Source organism: Lepidochelys olivacea (assembly GCF_965140295.1).
Source record: "Lepidochelys olivacea isolate rLepOli2 genome assembly, chromosome: 6".
NCBI classification, from domain to species: Eukaryota; Metazoa; Chordata; order Testudines; family Cheloniidae; genus Lepidochelys; species Lepidochelys olivacea.
The window spans coordinates 102,129,919-102,145,601 of NC_140416.1; the positions used below are offsets into that span (position 1 = coordinate 102,129,919).

General features: G+C 44.0%; 1 protein-coding gene across 1 annotated transcript in view; it reads left to right on the forward strand.

Moving 5' to 3' along the window:
• Nucleotides 1–1,475: 1,475 nt before the first annotated feature.
• Nucleotides 1,476–15,683, forward strand: part of LOC311521492 (uncharacterized protein C14orf132 homolog) — a gene marked incomplete at its 5' end in the record, with an annotated part of 76,982 nt that continues 62,774 nt past the window's right edge. Inside the window, one exon of the mRNA XM_084629820.1 lies at nucleotides 1,476–1,796. Coding sequence (XP_084485946.1) covers nucleotides 1,476–1,796 — 321 coding nt within the window. The remainder of the gene's footprint in view (nucleotides 1,797–15,683) is intronic.

The following is a 15,683-nucleotide window of genomic DNA, read 5'->3' on the forward strand; positions in this document are numbered from 1 at the left end:
CGGCATTTTGGGCTGTATAAGTAGGGGCACTGACAGCAGATCGAGGGACGTGATTGTTCCCCTCTATTCAGCATTGGTGATGCTTCATCTAGAGTAATGTGTCCAGTTTTGGGCCCCACACTACAAGAAAGATGTGGAAAAATTGGGAAGAGTCCAGTGGAGGGCAACAAAAATGATTAGGGGGCTGGAGCACATGATTTATGAGGAGAAGCTGAAGGAACTTGGATTATTTAGTCTGTGGAAGAGAAGAATGAGGGGGGATTTGATAGCTGCTTTTTACTACCTGAAAGGGGGTTCCGAAGAGGATGGATCTAGACTGTTTTCAGTGGTACGAGATGACAGAACAAGGAGTAATGGGCTCAAGTTGCAGGGAGGGAGGTTTAGGTTGGATATTAGGAAAAACTTTTTCACTAGGAGGGTGGTGAAGAACTGGAATAGGTTACCTAGGGAGGTGGTGGAATCTCCTTCCTTTGAGGTTTTAAGTTCAGGCTTGACAAAGCCCTGGCTGGGATGATTTAGTTGGGGATTGGTCCTGCTTTGAGCAGGGGGTTGGACTAGATACCTCCTGAGGTCCCTTCCAGCCCTGATTGCTATTCTAAGCTTGCACCCTCATAGTTATCGTTACTCTACAGTACAACACAGGGGAGTGATGGGTCGTTTTTAATCAGTGTAGCTTTCAGAGGTTTATTGTTCCTGGATAGGGAAAGAGAGGAATGCCACTTCAAGCAAAGTTGAGGTCTTGGTCTCCCGGAAACCAGGGGGCTTGCCCTTCCCTTCAGGCCTAAGGGTGTTAGGCTTTGCATGCACTAGTAGTCTTCCAGGAGTGGAGTCTTTTTTGGAGGGGGGGAATCCCCTTAGAGGGCAGTACATCCCCATGCCCCAGGTTTGAAGGATTGCGTATGCCTGACACAGTGAACCTGCTTCCCGCTGCCCTGGTAGGAGTAAGTGGGGGGAAGCCAGTGGCAATGCGCTGGTGGCCCAGCGGGGCCAGGGAAGGCGCAATGCCTGCCCAAGGGCGGCAGTGGCTTGGAGCGGGGAAGGCTCCAAGTTGCAGTGGGGGAGGTTTAGATTGGATATTAGGAAAAACTTTTTCACTAAGAGGGTGGTGAAACACTGGAATGCGTTACCTAGGGAGGTGGTAGAATCTCCTTCCTTAGAGGTTTTTAAGGTCAGGCTTGACAAAGCCCTGGCTGGGATGATTTAACTGGGAATTGGTCCTGCTTCGAGCAGGGGGTTGGACTAGATGACCTTCTGGGGTCCCTTCCAACCCTGATATTCTATGATTCTATGATTCTAAGGCCCGGAGAGCAGGCGCCGCCCGCAGCTAACCGCTGTGACAGGCTCAGCCAGGCTTGCACGGCCCCCGCTGCGGCAGCAGCAGACCGGGCTCGTCCCCTGGGCAGGCGAGGGAGAGCCCGGGAAGGGCTGCGGGGCTTTGCCCGAGCAGTAGGCGGGGAGCAGGGAGGGGGAATCACATGACAGCACGGGCTGGCTCGGCGGCTGCTGTGCTGGGAGCTGCCGCTGCCCGCGCCGCTGCCCGCGCAGAGCATGAGCGGAGGCTGCGGGGAGCCGGGCTGCTGCCGGGGCGCCGCGACCGCACTGAGCTGGAATTGCTAACGCGCCCGCGGCTGCTGCTGGGGGAGGACCAGCTCCCTCCTCCTCCTCCTCCTCCGCCGCCGCCTCCTCCGCAGCGCCACAGGGACCTGCCGACCCCGGGCAGCAGCGGCAGCCTCTCCAGCAGCAGCACCGGCACCACCCGCAGCAGCACCATGGACCTTTCCTTCATGGCTGCACAGGTAAGTGGCCAGTCCCGCCAGAGGCACCAGGTTTCAGTGCCTGGTTAACCCCCACCCTCTCCCTTCCCCACTGGATCTGAGTCCCCTTCCTCCCCAGAAACTCCACCTCCCCCAGGGGCTGCCCGGCCGTAGCCTCCAGTCCGGGGAGCTTGGCAGGTGCGCGGGGGGATTGACACAGGAAGATGCTGCTTTCTCCCCCCTGCCTCTGCCTGAGGCTCGGGGGTGGCCCGCGCCCGGCAGGGGCTGCGAGAGGGCGCGGGGCATGTGGATCAGAGCGGACGCATTGTGATAACTGATCTTCTCCCACTCCCTGCCCAGCAGGGAGGGTCCTTTTCCTAGTGACTGTGAAGCTCTGTTTAGAACAGAGCGAAAGACGAGCACTGACCCAAACAGCTGGCCGTAGGGAGAGTGTTTTGTATACAGTCAATTCTGCTGGGTTGGTTTTTTTTTTTAAAGGGCACTTAATGATCATTTAAATTGTACATTGTCATTATTTGGCAAAGGGGAGAAGGGATTCTCCTGGTGCTCCCCGGGGAAAGAAAACCAGCAAGGTTTCAATGCCAGCCAGCACCCTTTCATATAAATAAAAAATTGTATTGACTTGATCACATAAACTGTTAATCACCATCACTTTCATAACAATCATTAATAATACCCAGAACAGTTGCTTTATTTTCTCAAAGACCTTCCAGGAAATCAGTAGGCACCATATTAATAAGAGCTCCTATACACAAATCAGCATACAGCACAACAGCTGTTTACACTGAACAGAGCTGCACTTCTGAAAATGGAGCTGCTGTTCTCCACAAGTAGTTTCACAGTTGCCTCTCTGCTGCTAGGTTTATATTCTTACAGGGGCACAACAGCAGCAAAATCTTATTTTTTAGTTGCCTATTAGTACTCAGCTGGCTGCCAGACCATTCGTTTATATTATGTTACGCTTCAAGTTTATGCCAGGTGATTTCATGTTAAATTGGATTATGTTGTATGAACGGAGGAGCAAGCATGAAATTTTTCCAGTGCTAATGTCTGCTGGGTGCCTCCAAGGCTGAAATATGGTTGTATAAAATCATTGGTCATCTCCTTATGCAGCCCTGCTTTCTATTATATTTATTTTGTTTTCAGGTTCGAGCGAGAACAGTATTTTTCCCACCAGGGCCAGAGATTATTTTATCCCCTGAAATATTAATGGGAGTACAGTGCACAATTTGTTTTTCTCTCTTTAAGTGTGTGTTTGTGCATGTCTGTGTATTTATATATATTATTTTCTGGTTCTGAGAACTGTTTCTGTATATGTCATGTGTATTCGCAAACATATGATAAGCTACCAAATAAGTTCTGTGGGGTAGTCCTATAAATATACAAGGAAATAAACATTCACTATGGGGAGAGCAACTCAATGGTTCCAGATATCCTCAAGGCCAAGAAATGTCTGTGACCTGGGTGGTGCTATCATGGTTTTTTTTGTTTGTTTGTTTGTTTTTTTTTTTGTATTGTTTTGTTTTGAAGAGAGAAGCTGTATCTAAGATATGCTATGAAAACACAGGGTTTTATGCCAAAAGGGCATCTTCAATAGACAGTACTTTTAGGATACTTTAAGGTCATTTTTAGTTGGTTTGTTTTTTGTTTGTTTGGTTTCGTTTTTACAGAGAGGTGGGTATGATCTGCAAAATTTGGAACTTTGCCAAAGGATTCAGCCCATCTCTCTTTAGAAATATACTAAGGGCCAAATTCTGGTCTCACTTTACATCAGTGTAATGGCCTGGACACTGTCTACAATTGCATTTTGTGAGTGTAATAAAGAGCAAAATTTGGTCCCAAGTGTGCTGTATTTCATTAATGGGATGGTAGTGTTCTCTTGTATGCAGTCCTCTCCCTCTCCACAGCCACCTACTTCTTGGTGTGGGTATCGAGCTATGTCTTCCTGAAGGAGGACTGACCCCGTTGCCAAAGGATTCAGCCCATCTCTTTAGAAATATACTAAGGGCCAAATTCTGGTCTCACTTCACATCAGTGTAATGGCCTGGACACTGTCTACAATTGCATTTTGTGAGTGTAATAAAGAGCAAAATTTAGTCCCAAGTGTGCTGTATTTCATTAATGGAATGGTAGTGTTCTCTTGTATGCAGTCCTCTCCCTCTCCACAGCCGCCTACTTCTTGGTGTGGGTATCGAGCTATGTCTTCCTGAAGGAGGACTGACCCCGTTGCCCAAAAGTGAAGTAGTCTCTTGTATTTAGTGGGAATGTCCATATTAAGAATATTCTATAAGCAGTGCCATACTGGGGAAAAAAATCAGTGGCTTATCTAATCTGCTCTCGTTCCTTCAACAGAGTCCCGTTCTGGATTATTCAAAGGAAACTGTCATACATGCCAAGTGTCCCTGTTTAAGCGGGAATATACTTCTTTAGTTACAGAGTTTTCTATGGTCCCCATTACCATAGTCCATGGGTACCTCAAAATCACTGATGCCTTTATCTGCATGGCACCACTGTGAGGAAGAGAAATATTATCATCCCTATTTTACAGATGGGGAACCAAGGCAGAGGAAAATTAAGTGATTGACTGAAAGCCACAGAGAATGTCTGTGGCATAATCTGAAATAGAACCAACGTCTCCGGAGGCCAAAAGCTGTGCCTTAAGATCATCTGCATTCCTTTCTTAGCACTATACTTGCTGTTTACTGTTCTCATTCTAAAAATCCTGTTTTCCATCTTCAGTATATTCAAAAAGCTGAAGAGCTGGGCCCTTATTTTCTCCACAAAAGTCCCCTATTAATAATTTTAATATGTACTAAATTATGCAATAGGAGTGTGTGGGTGTGTTTCTTCCTGACCCTCCAACTTTTTCCGTGAAATATGAAGATGAATAGTCTCTTTAAGGTCCTACCTGGTGAAGTTTCAGAATCTATTCTTTATACGAATGTCTGAGTGTTTTTAAAGTCAGTTATTTGTGGTGTTAATATCCTGCTGCAGTGAGTGCTAGAGAGAGAATGAGATCATCCCTCCATGGATCTGTGTATATACAGATCTCCCTCTCTTGTGGTAAGGAGAGGTGGAAGGTCTGCTGCCTCCAGAATGCTATTTCCCTACATCTCTGCCTGGTCCCTCTGAGGAGAGTTGCTGGTGTAGGGTCCACTCGGGGATAGGGTGGAGACTGGGCAAACTAGGGGAGGATTGAGTGGACCGAGGCAGGGACAAATGATTGGACTGTAGGAGGAAAAGGTTAAACTACCTGAAGCTGTATTATCTTTTCCACATGGTGCCCTCCCACCCCGTGGTCCCAGGAATTGCCATGGCCACAGGAGTCCCTGGGAGTGCAACTCCAAAGCCATGCTGCCAGGGGCCAGAGCCAGTGTAGAGGCAGAGTGCCCCTATGGACCTTCTGCACTTTTCCCAGGAGCCAAATGAATTCCAAGGGATCTGCCCATTGGGGGAAATGAGGGAACTCCATGAGAGATCCTTGTGCAGATTTCCCCCCATAAAAACCTGTCACATAGGAGGGGATGATTTGAGGTCTTATGTGTATATTATGTAAATCCATGTTAAGGGTTGCTATGTTTAGTAGAGATGCCCAACTAGCCTTCACTAGACCTTTACCACAGCACCTCTTACTCTGTCTTCGTTCTGAACAAAACAATCCTTTCCCAAGTGGAATTTCATACAGACAGACACACGTCTCTTATTTTTGTTGCCCTTCTTTTTCCGGCCTCCTTTTCCTGCTGTTTTTCTAATTCAAAGCCAAGATGTATGGTCCATTTGACATAACGGCATTATCCTAGGGGTTCCAATGCTCAGTGTTGTCGTCATGTCACCTACTGTATTATGCAACTCTTCATCTTTCAAACTACCCCTTGGCTTTCAATCTGCTCGGTGTGGCTGGAGCCATCTGTGCCCATAGTGTCTGTGGTGAGATGGTGCACTGAGTTGTCCCTGCTTGACAAGGCAAGTGAGGAGTTGGTGGTTAAAGGAGAGGATGTGTGAGGACAGGAGATGAGATAGGGGCAGGAGGAGATCCAGTAAGATTGTGTTTGCCATTTTACGGCTTAAATGCCAGATGCATAAATATTATACCTGATTTTTATGACAAGGTAGGCAGTGCTTATGAGTGAAGAGCATAGCTAGCCACAAAGGCAAGGGTTAAATCTTAACTGAATTTCCTTGCTCTTGTGAGTTCATCAGGCCATTAATATTCCTGTGAGAGAGGCTTTGTATATTGATCTTTAAGTAATGCATTCACACAATACATCAGGGATAGGCAACTTTAAAATAGCAGAGGACCACTAAAACCCTTTGTTTTTAGGCTACATATTGCATAACTCAGAAATGTTTGCTACATATAGCCTGTTGACCATAAAAATAACTATGTACTAACAGTGTAAAACTGAAGTGTTTTTAAATGTAAAAGCCCCTTATAGCTCAACCTTTAATTAAATAAAAAAAAGTTTAAACAAATCTTTTATGAACCTTTTTTTTCAGTGTGCAGAAGAGCAGGGGATTAGGGGTTATCCATTAATTATGTAACACATTAAGGGTGGATCCTTAATTTTCATGTTTGTTTCAGTGTTACAAGAGTGAGAGGAAGGTCTTGAAAAAAATCACTCAAAAAGGTGTTATATAATTTATGAAGAGCCCCTTAGTAAATGAAAATAACAAAAAATAACTATGAAAGATGTTTATGTCTTTGTTGCTTTCAGTCTGCCTCCTCTCTGCTTCCGGTATACGAGATATGTTGGCATGCAAGTGTGGAGCTATATTGTAGTATGTATATTTTACCTTTGCGTGCTGTGTGTTCACCTGGGAGCACATTTGTACTGTAAATAATCTTAGAAATAAAATTGGCTTCTCTTTATTTTACATAGAGATTCAGTCTTTCAAAATAACAGCCCAATTCTGTGAGGTGCTGAACACCATCAGTGCCCAGTGGGAGCTGAGTACATGCAGGACTGAGCCCTGAATTCTGACTACATATCAGAAGGCTGTGCTGGTTAACAAACTGACCTAGTTTAGAGGGGAAGTGAAAGCAGCTATACAAATAAAAAACAAATAGAAGAAAGAGGAAATTGATAATAATGAATATAAATCATAAATTAGAAACTGTAGAAAATTGATAAGGGAAGCAAAAAAACACAAGGCGAACTCTATGGCCAGCAGAGTTAAGAATGATAAGGAGTTTTTAAAATATATTAGGAACAAAAACAACCATGACAGTGGTATTGGTCCATTACTGAATGGAAATGGTAAAATGATCAATAATAATGCAGAAAAGGCAGAAGTATTCAATAAATATTTCTGTTCTGTATTTGGGGGGAAACAGATTATATAGTGTCATCATATAGTGTTGATAACACTCTTTCCTAGTCTAGTATCTCTGGAGGATATTAAACAGAAGCTACTGAAGTTAAACATTTTTAAATCAGCAGGTCCAGATAGCTTGCATCTAAACGTTTTTAAAAGAGCTGGCTGAGGAGCTCACAGGACAGATTAATGTTGATTTTTCAAGAAGTTTTGGAGCACTGGGCAAAGTAAAAAAAGACTGAAAGAAGGTGACTGTGCCAATTTGGGGTAAATGAGATTACATGGGTAGGTCTGTCAACCTAAGATATTGAAGTGGCCATTCTGGGACTTGATTAATACAAAATTAAAGAAGGATAACGTTGTTAATGGAAATCAACATGGGTTTATAGAAAATAGATGTAATACAATCCAATGGCTGGAAGCTAAAGCTAGACAAATTCAGACTGCAAAAAAGGTATCAATTTTTGATTGTGAGGGAATTAACCCCAACAGTTGTGATGGATTCTCCATCACTGACAATTTCAAAATCAAAGTTAGATATTTTTTCCAAAAGGTATTTTCTTGGAATTATTTTAGGGAAGTCTCTGGCCTGTGTTGTATAGAAGATCTGACTAGATTACAATGGTCCCTTCTGGCCTTGGAATCTATCAATTATTTTGTCAGTGACCACAACCCAGTACCAGGCAAAGATGTGTTTTTTGGTTTTGTTTTGTTTTTAGTTTTTAAAAGCTCTGTAATTAGACAACAAGTTTAAATGATGTTTAAAAAAAATTGGAAAAAAAAGAATGGTTATATGGTCTTCAGTGTGATACATATCATTGCTATCGTACATGCCAATTGTATAGCTATTTCCAGTTAGTTATTTTTTAGGATTTACATTTGCAATATTCCCCTACCCCCACAATGTTTAAAGGATTTGAAAAGAGAGGAGTAATTTTTGCTCCATAGTGAAAGAGAAAATTGCGGAATCCTCCTTTCCTTTCTTTGTATTTTTATTGCACTATGTGCTATGTAAACCACTACTGTTTTCTGAACCCCATCAATGTCCTTTGCATTGTACCAAAAAAGAGTACCTGGTAAGGAAAAGACTAAGCCTTTTAAGACTCTAGAGAATGTGGTCAAGATTCTAAATGAAAAGGAGTACTTGTGGCACCTTAGAGACTAACAGATTTATTTGAGCATAAGCATCCGATGAAGTGAGCTGTAGCTCACGAAAGTTTATGCTCAAATAAAGTACTCCTTTTCTTTTTGCGAATACAGACTAACACGGCTGCTACTCTGATTCTAAATGAGTTCATCGGCACAAGTGTAACTTACAAAATTAAATTATCTTTGTGTTCTGCCCGGTTCAAACGATTCTTTTTGTACAACTTCTGAGAATCCAAGGTCAACTCTTGGATTAAAGTTAACTCTTAGGCCTGTAATTTGAGTTTGCTCAGATTAAGTACAAATTCTTGACGTTGCTAGAGTGAGTTTTCTAACCTTGAATTTATGCTAGGGCTAGGTATATCTTATATCTCGTCCTCCATAGATATTAAAGTGCACCTCAGCAGTGCACTGTGGAGGTTAAAGAAACACATTTAAAATAATATAGCAGATTCTGTTTTAATTGTTCCCATATTCTGTGTGGGAGTCATTCCATTGACTTTAATAGGCATGGATCAGGCCCTTTTCACAGGAATGTGTTCTTTATCTCCAGTGCAGCTTAGAGAAACCCCAGGGCTCTAAATTGTGCCATCTTGTTAATATACTCCATAGTGTGTTACAGTAGCACAGAACAGCCAGATCATAGCTCCCCAATCGACTCTACCGCATCCTCTACCAGAGGGTCCAGGAGGTGATGCTAGTGTAGAGCTATTATAAAGATTGTATGCTATTTGGAGAACTTCCAACAATGAGGTTATTCTGCAGGGGCCTTTTAAAACCTTTATGGCCCCTTTAGACTACTAGAGCAGCATACAGTGGTCCCAGCATAAGGAAGAATCTTGACAACTGATTCTAGATGCGTGTGTTGAAACCTGGATTCAATATCAGCTTAAAGAGTTAGATCTTGCAGACTTGCTTAGTACCTTGAGTAGATGTGTCTGATATTCAGGAATGCACTGATCACACTTGGGAACTTGTTCTTTGTTTGGCACAAGTTCAGGAAAATGTTCTGATCTTCAAAACAGTATATCATGTGGAAGAAAACAAATTAGAAAAGGAGATTTAAAGATGCATGATTATCACACGTCAGCTTTTTAGACTTAAAAGCCAAATCCTCTTTGATCCTTAGTATCCAACATTAATAATTCTACCTAAGTGGATGCAGACCTCCCCTTATATGAAAATATAATCATTTCAATACAAACTGGCATAAAACTTACAATATAGTAAGGCACCATAAATTCCTCTACCAGCTTTGCTGTTTTCCAAAAGTTAAAGTAATTTTTTTTGGCATCCTTTAATCAATACAGACCTAGAATGTCTTGACCCATAATAAATTGAATCAACCTATTTGGGAAACTAAAAGATCAGAGATGGGCCCAAACTGCAAAATTCAGGTCCAGATCCAGGTTTCAAATTCTCAAAGTTCAGGGCATCTTTTAAGATCAGGGGTTTTGATATGGCCCATTATAGAGATATGGGCCACTTGTGAAACTTAGATACAGATCAAATTCCAGCCCATGCCCCCTCAACACATAAGTCAGTCGTGTTCAGATCCAGGACATTTGTTGGGGCCCATTACTCTACAAAAGGCTATCTGCTGCTAGGGGCTCTGGTGTGCGTAGTCTTTGGTGTGGTCTGTCTGGGATTCGATGCCATATGTGATTGGCAGAATCTTAAAGGAAACATCTCTAGCTGCAGAAACGGTGGAGACCAAGACAGCATCTTCAAATCTCATGTTGCTTCTCAGGTAGCAGAATCATTGTGCCAGAAAAGTTTTTGAACTTCATTCTGCAGAGATTTGGTTTGTTTTGTGAAATTCTTACTCTGCGCATTGGAAGAGGCTGCTTTGTCCTAGCATTATGGGCTTGATCCTGGGCGATGCTGAGAACTCTTGACTCCTTTCCAGCAATGTGTGCTGTCCTTTAAGAACATGAGTGGTCCCACTGACACCAGTGGGGGCATTCATCTGCTTAAAGTGAAGCACATGCTAAAGAACTTTGCTCAGCACTTTAGGGGATCAAGACCAATCAGAGTGGGAGAGTGGGAATACAATTATAGAAGTACTTTATCTCATGCTCCAGAAGTATCCCAAACAAACCTGGTGTTTTGGAAAGAATCATTATAAAGAGATTAATGTCAGCAATTGTCTATTTCTCCCTCCTGTAAAAAAAAATCAGTGATAAATATTCCATTGGAAATCACTATATGCAGTGGAGTTGTAGCCATGTTGGTCCCAGGGTATTAGAGAGACAAGGTGGGTGAGGCTATATCTTTTACTGGACCAACTTCTGTTGGTGAGAGAGACAAGCTTTCAAGCTTACATAGATCTGAAGAAGAGCTCTTTTATTTCTCTCACCAACAGAAGTTGGTCGAAAGACAGATATTACCTTACCCACCTTGTCTCATTGGAAATTACTAAAACTTTTAGGGAAAGAAAGGTAGGTGGGTAGGAGTGTGTGTCTGTGTGTGCACGCACCTTTTTGTGAACACCTGGGTTTCACATTCATTAGTTTGTGTTTTGTGGGGGGTTTTGTACATGTGCATGGATACACAGTTTGCGGAGAACAGTGCCCCTCTTTGCTGTCAGTTTTATATGGCAATCAGCTAATAACTGAATTTTATGAAGCATTACAATTATGATTTTATTTCTGTCTGTTATGAACCACCACATCCCCAGTCACTACATTCTGAATCTTTGACAATTAGTATCTGAGTCTTTTTTAAAATTTCCGGCTAGTGCAAAAATAAAGTGGATAAAAATATTTGGAAACAGACATTGGTATTATCCATTAATACTCCTTTTTGGAGTTTTGGGTTTGTTTGGTTTTTTTAAAGGATTATTTCCCAGCTTTCTTATGGCAGGAGCTCTGCTGGGGCCCATTGTAAAGAGGAAATTGCAAGAGGTGGAAGTGTGGAAAGGAACCAAGATTGAAGAAGCACCACATGCTTGGTTGAATATATTGTTTGTTCTTATGTGTATATTTTGCCCTGCCGTAAGAGCCCAGTACTGCAGTGTTCTGGGCACTCTTAAAAGGGCTGAGCACTGTCAACTCCTTAATGGACATATACTGAATCTCACAATGCAGGAATAAAGTGCAAACAGCAAAGCATGCTAAATTAGACAGACACTTTATAAAGAATGAATAAATTGACCAACTTTACTGGCAAGTAACATTCTTTGTGGGTTAGAAGGTTACCATTAGTTGTTTTAATTATAATAATCATTACCATTGTTACAGGGGGGTTTTATGGACCATGTGGCAGGACCGGCTCGCTCCTGTCCCTGCTCAATTCCACAAACAGCTCAGAGACCTTTATGCTGGTAAAACACCCAGTGCAGTTTATTTACAATGCTGGTTCCCATTACCCTTGTATACTATACAGCCTTACACCTAGGGAGCCCCCAGCTTAATTAGCCTTTTAGTACTCCTCAGCCCATCAATTAGGCCCAGCTCTTCTTAGTGAGGTCTGCTCTGGAGAAAGTACAGCAGTTAGAACTGTAGTGACCAGAGTGCTGGCTTAGCTGCTGTTGCTCAGTACTCTGTCACAGGCTGATACACTTTCTTGAGAATTTTGTATGGCTGCTATAGATATTGGACAAGATTCTGTGGCCAGTGTATGGTCTCTTTGCATCACTTCTCCACCACAGCATTCCTCCTAAGGCCTCTCTGCGAGTGGGAGAAACTGTCTGGCAGAAGCTTTCAGTTGTGTTGGAGATGCGGTTGAGAATTAGGGAGTCAGTTCTGGCTCTTGATGCACCTGTTCCAATTCCTGTGCCAGACAACACTCAGCATAGAAGAGTTTAGACCAATGACACAATTTTATTTTTTTTTAAAGCAAACTATTTCCCCGCCCCACTCAGAAAACCCAAAAACAAACCAAAACTTGGAATGAGACTTAGAGCTACAAAATGAGAATCCATTCTACTGCTTGTTTGAACATTATCAAATCATAGTGTCACTTAAAAACCCAATTTGGATCCTTCAGATGAAAGGCACAGTAATGTAGAAAGTGGAAAATTAGAATGGTAGCAGAAGTAAATTTAGCATTGACCAATTTTGTTAGCATGCTCAGTGTACCTGCAAGGACTTTCATGGCAGAAAATCCCTTCAGTGAATGTTTCTAAGAATCCTCCATCTATCCTTCAGAGCTGGTGTAACCCACACACCTTCTGGGTGTGGTGTTCTGTCCCATCTAGTGGCACCAAGACCACTTAGAGAGAGAGAAAATGAGTCTGCTCTTCAGCCTTAGCTAACAGCTAGTTGGCTTTAAGCTCATACAGTAGACTGGAGGCTCATGCACTAAACTCCAGAGGTCCCTGGTTTGATCCCACCTGCTAACGACCGGGGTCTGTCAGCGTTACAAGTAGGGGCTCGTCTGGGATTTCAACTGGGAAGTCTCTGGACGTGCTTCCTCAGCTAGGGGAAGTATGTAACCCACTCACCTTCTGGGTGTGGTGTTCTGTCTCCTCTAGTGGCACTGAGACCACTTAGAGAGATTAATGAGTCTCAGCCAGTTGGCTTTTAGCTCATGCAGTAGAGGCACTAAACTCCAGAGGCCCCAGGTTCAATCCTGCCCACTGACAACCGGGGGTCTGTCAACATTACACTGGGACTAGGCATAAGCAGACTAAGCAATTGCTTAGGGCAGTGGTTCTCAACCAGGGGTAACGTACCACTAGGGGTACGCAGAGGCCTTCCAGGGATACATCAACCCATTTAGATAGTTATCTAATTTTACAATAGGCTACATAAAAAGCCCTAGCAAAGTCAGTACAAACTAAAATGGCATATAGACAATGACTCGTTTATACTGATCTATATACTATACACTGAAATGTAAGTACAGTACCTATATTCCAATTGATTTATTTTATAATTATATGGCAAAAATGAGAAATACTGAAAAATTGCTTAGTAATGTGCTGTGCCACTTTTGTGTGTTTATGTCTGATTTTTGTAAGCAAGTATGCTTACAAAGTGAGGTGCAAGTTGGGGGTATGCAAGACAAATCAGACTCCTGAAAGGGGTACAGTAGTCTGGAACGGTTGAGAGCCATGGCTTAGTGCCTCAAGCCGCTCAAGGGGCCCCCTAATATATTAATTATGATGTGTTTTGGGGGGCAAAAATATTCCTACTTAGGACTCTGAATGGGCTACTGCCGGCTCTGCTATGATTTCACATAGTCCCTTGCCTAGGTGAGTGTTATAATATAAAAAGAACCCGCTAAATCAGATGTCCCCAAATTGTGGGGCGTGCCCCCTAGGTGGCACAGAGGAACGTTCAGGGAGGGCATGGCTGGGCCAGCCCCCAGGGGGCGCGGGGAGGGAATACCACACAGCTCTGCTCCTGGTCCCAGCCATGGCTGCTGGCTCTGTGCCTCGAGCTCTGCTCCCTGCACACGCCCAGAGCCCCGCTGCCAGCCCCATGCCCAGGGCTCTGCTCCTGGCCCCTCTTCTAGGGTCCTGGCTGTCAGCCCCATGCCTGGAGCCCTGGCTGCTGGCCCGGTGCCCCAGCTGCTGGCCTCGGGCTGAGGCTCTTCCCCTAGCTGCGGCCCCAACCTCGACCCCCTTACCCTGGTCCATGTCCCCCTCTCCCAGAGCTGGCCCTGGCTCCTGGGGCGGGGGTGGGGGAACAGATAAGGTAAGGGGTGAACACGAGATAAAGTGTTTGGGGAGCACTGCCCTAAATGGCTTACATGGGCCATCATGTAAAATGGGTGCCCTAAAATAGAAATGGTAAATCAGTGTTGCTCTTAATAAAAAAGTGCTTTCAACAGACGAGCGCTGTCATCTCATTGGAGGTCCACCCAGAGCAGCAGTAAATCGGAAACATTTGTGCCATCCACTAAGGGCCTGATTCTCCTCTCAGGGCTAAATTAGGACTAATTCCATCGGCATCAGTGGAGTAACACCAGTGTGAAACCAGTATAAGTGAAAGGAGAATCTGGCCTGCATATTGTTCATGCCAGAAACACAAATAGCTGTATTATCTGGGGTGTCTGTAATTCCCATTGTAGGGCAAGGGGCCAGATGCACTCAAGTGTGCATTTTGAAAAATTAAGTGATGCACAAACCTTGCACTGCCCTCACCTGCGGAAGAGCAAATTTAACCTACAAATGGTTAATGCCCTTTCCCTCCAACCCCAGCGCATGGCCTGAAGATGTCTAGTGCTGAATGCTTGGTGAATGTCCTCTCCACAGCTCTGGGGGAAAACCGGGAGCGGAGGAAAACACTCCCCATTGTGATACCTCTCTGCCTGCAAATGTTCTGACATGAGTCTCTGGGTGCGTGGCAGCCAGAATTTGGTTTATTACTTGCAGCTACTGTACGCCCACACATACGGGCTCACACCCACGTGCAGCTCCTTTTATGTATGTCTCCCAGCAAAGCAAGTTTGAAACCACAATTATTCCTGTTCCTCGACTGAACCTCTCGTCGCTCCCATTCAGTGTTGAATTCTGCACTCGTATTAGCTGTCAGGCCCCGAACCTGCCAAGAACGAGCTAACTAGAAAAAATTAGTATTCCAGTCACTTCAACTGAGCTGGAAGCCTATTAGGAACAGACGTTGGGAGGCAGAGGCAGACCAAGTGCCAGTTCTTTTGTTATATGACAAGCTGAGTCCTCTCTGTTGAATGATCAAATAGTACATTTTTGATACCAAAATTGGCTTTTTTGCTGCTACTGCTGCTGTTCTGCTTATTTCTGAGAAGTGGTTATAATGTTATAAAAAGGGGAAACATCTCCGAAATGATGTTTAGCTTTTTAAACAATAATACTTGCAACATTATTTATCCTCTGCCAAACCCACCAGTCAAGCATCAGTAAGGCACATGCTCCCCTGCTGGGCATCAGGGTTTGGGCTGCAGGAACCTGGAGCTGGCAGGAGCTGGTCACACTGTAGAAGCAGCATATTCAGTCCCTCGGGAGGAAGAAGAACCTAAGAGAAAACTAAAGCCACCCCTTCTGGAGGACGCTGCAGCATGCGCGTGCTTGGAGCAGAGAGGAGTAATGGGAGAATGAGGCAGATCAAAAAGAGTCTCCCCAAATAAAAGGGTTTCCAAGACAGAGCATCTGATGCTGAAGACTCAGAGGGGCTGATTCTCTGCAGCTGATCTGTGGCTCCAGTTGAGTGAGATACTTAAGCATGTGCCTGACTTTGAGCCTGTGAGCAATCCCATGGACTTCTCTTGTGATTAAAGTGAGGCACGTGCTTAAGTGCCTTGCTGATTTGGGGTCCCTGGCTCACAACTTTGGGGCTACATGTCATTGCTGTTCTTCAAGGGAATGTAGGATATCTGGACACTCGGACCAGAGGGAGAAAGGTCATTTTCCAGAGCCAGGCCTCCATTATCACACCGTTAGCATTTGCGAGGCCTGTCCCATGACCTTCCTTTCTACCCCTGTGTCTTCAGACTTTGTGTGAAAATTTTCTTTGAGAA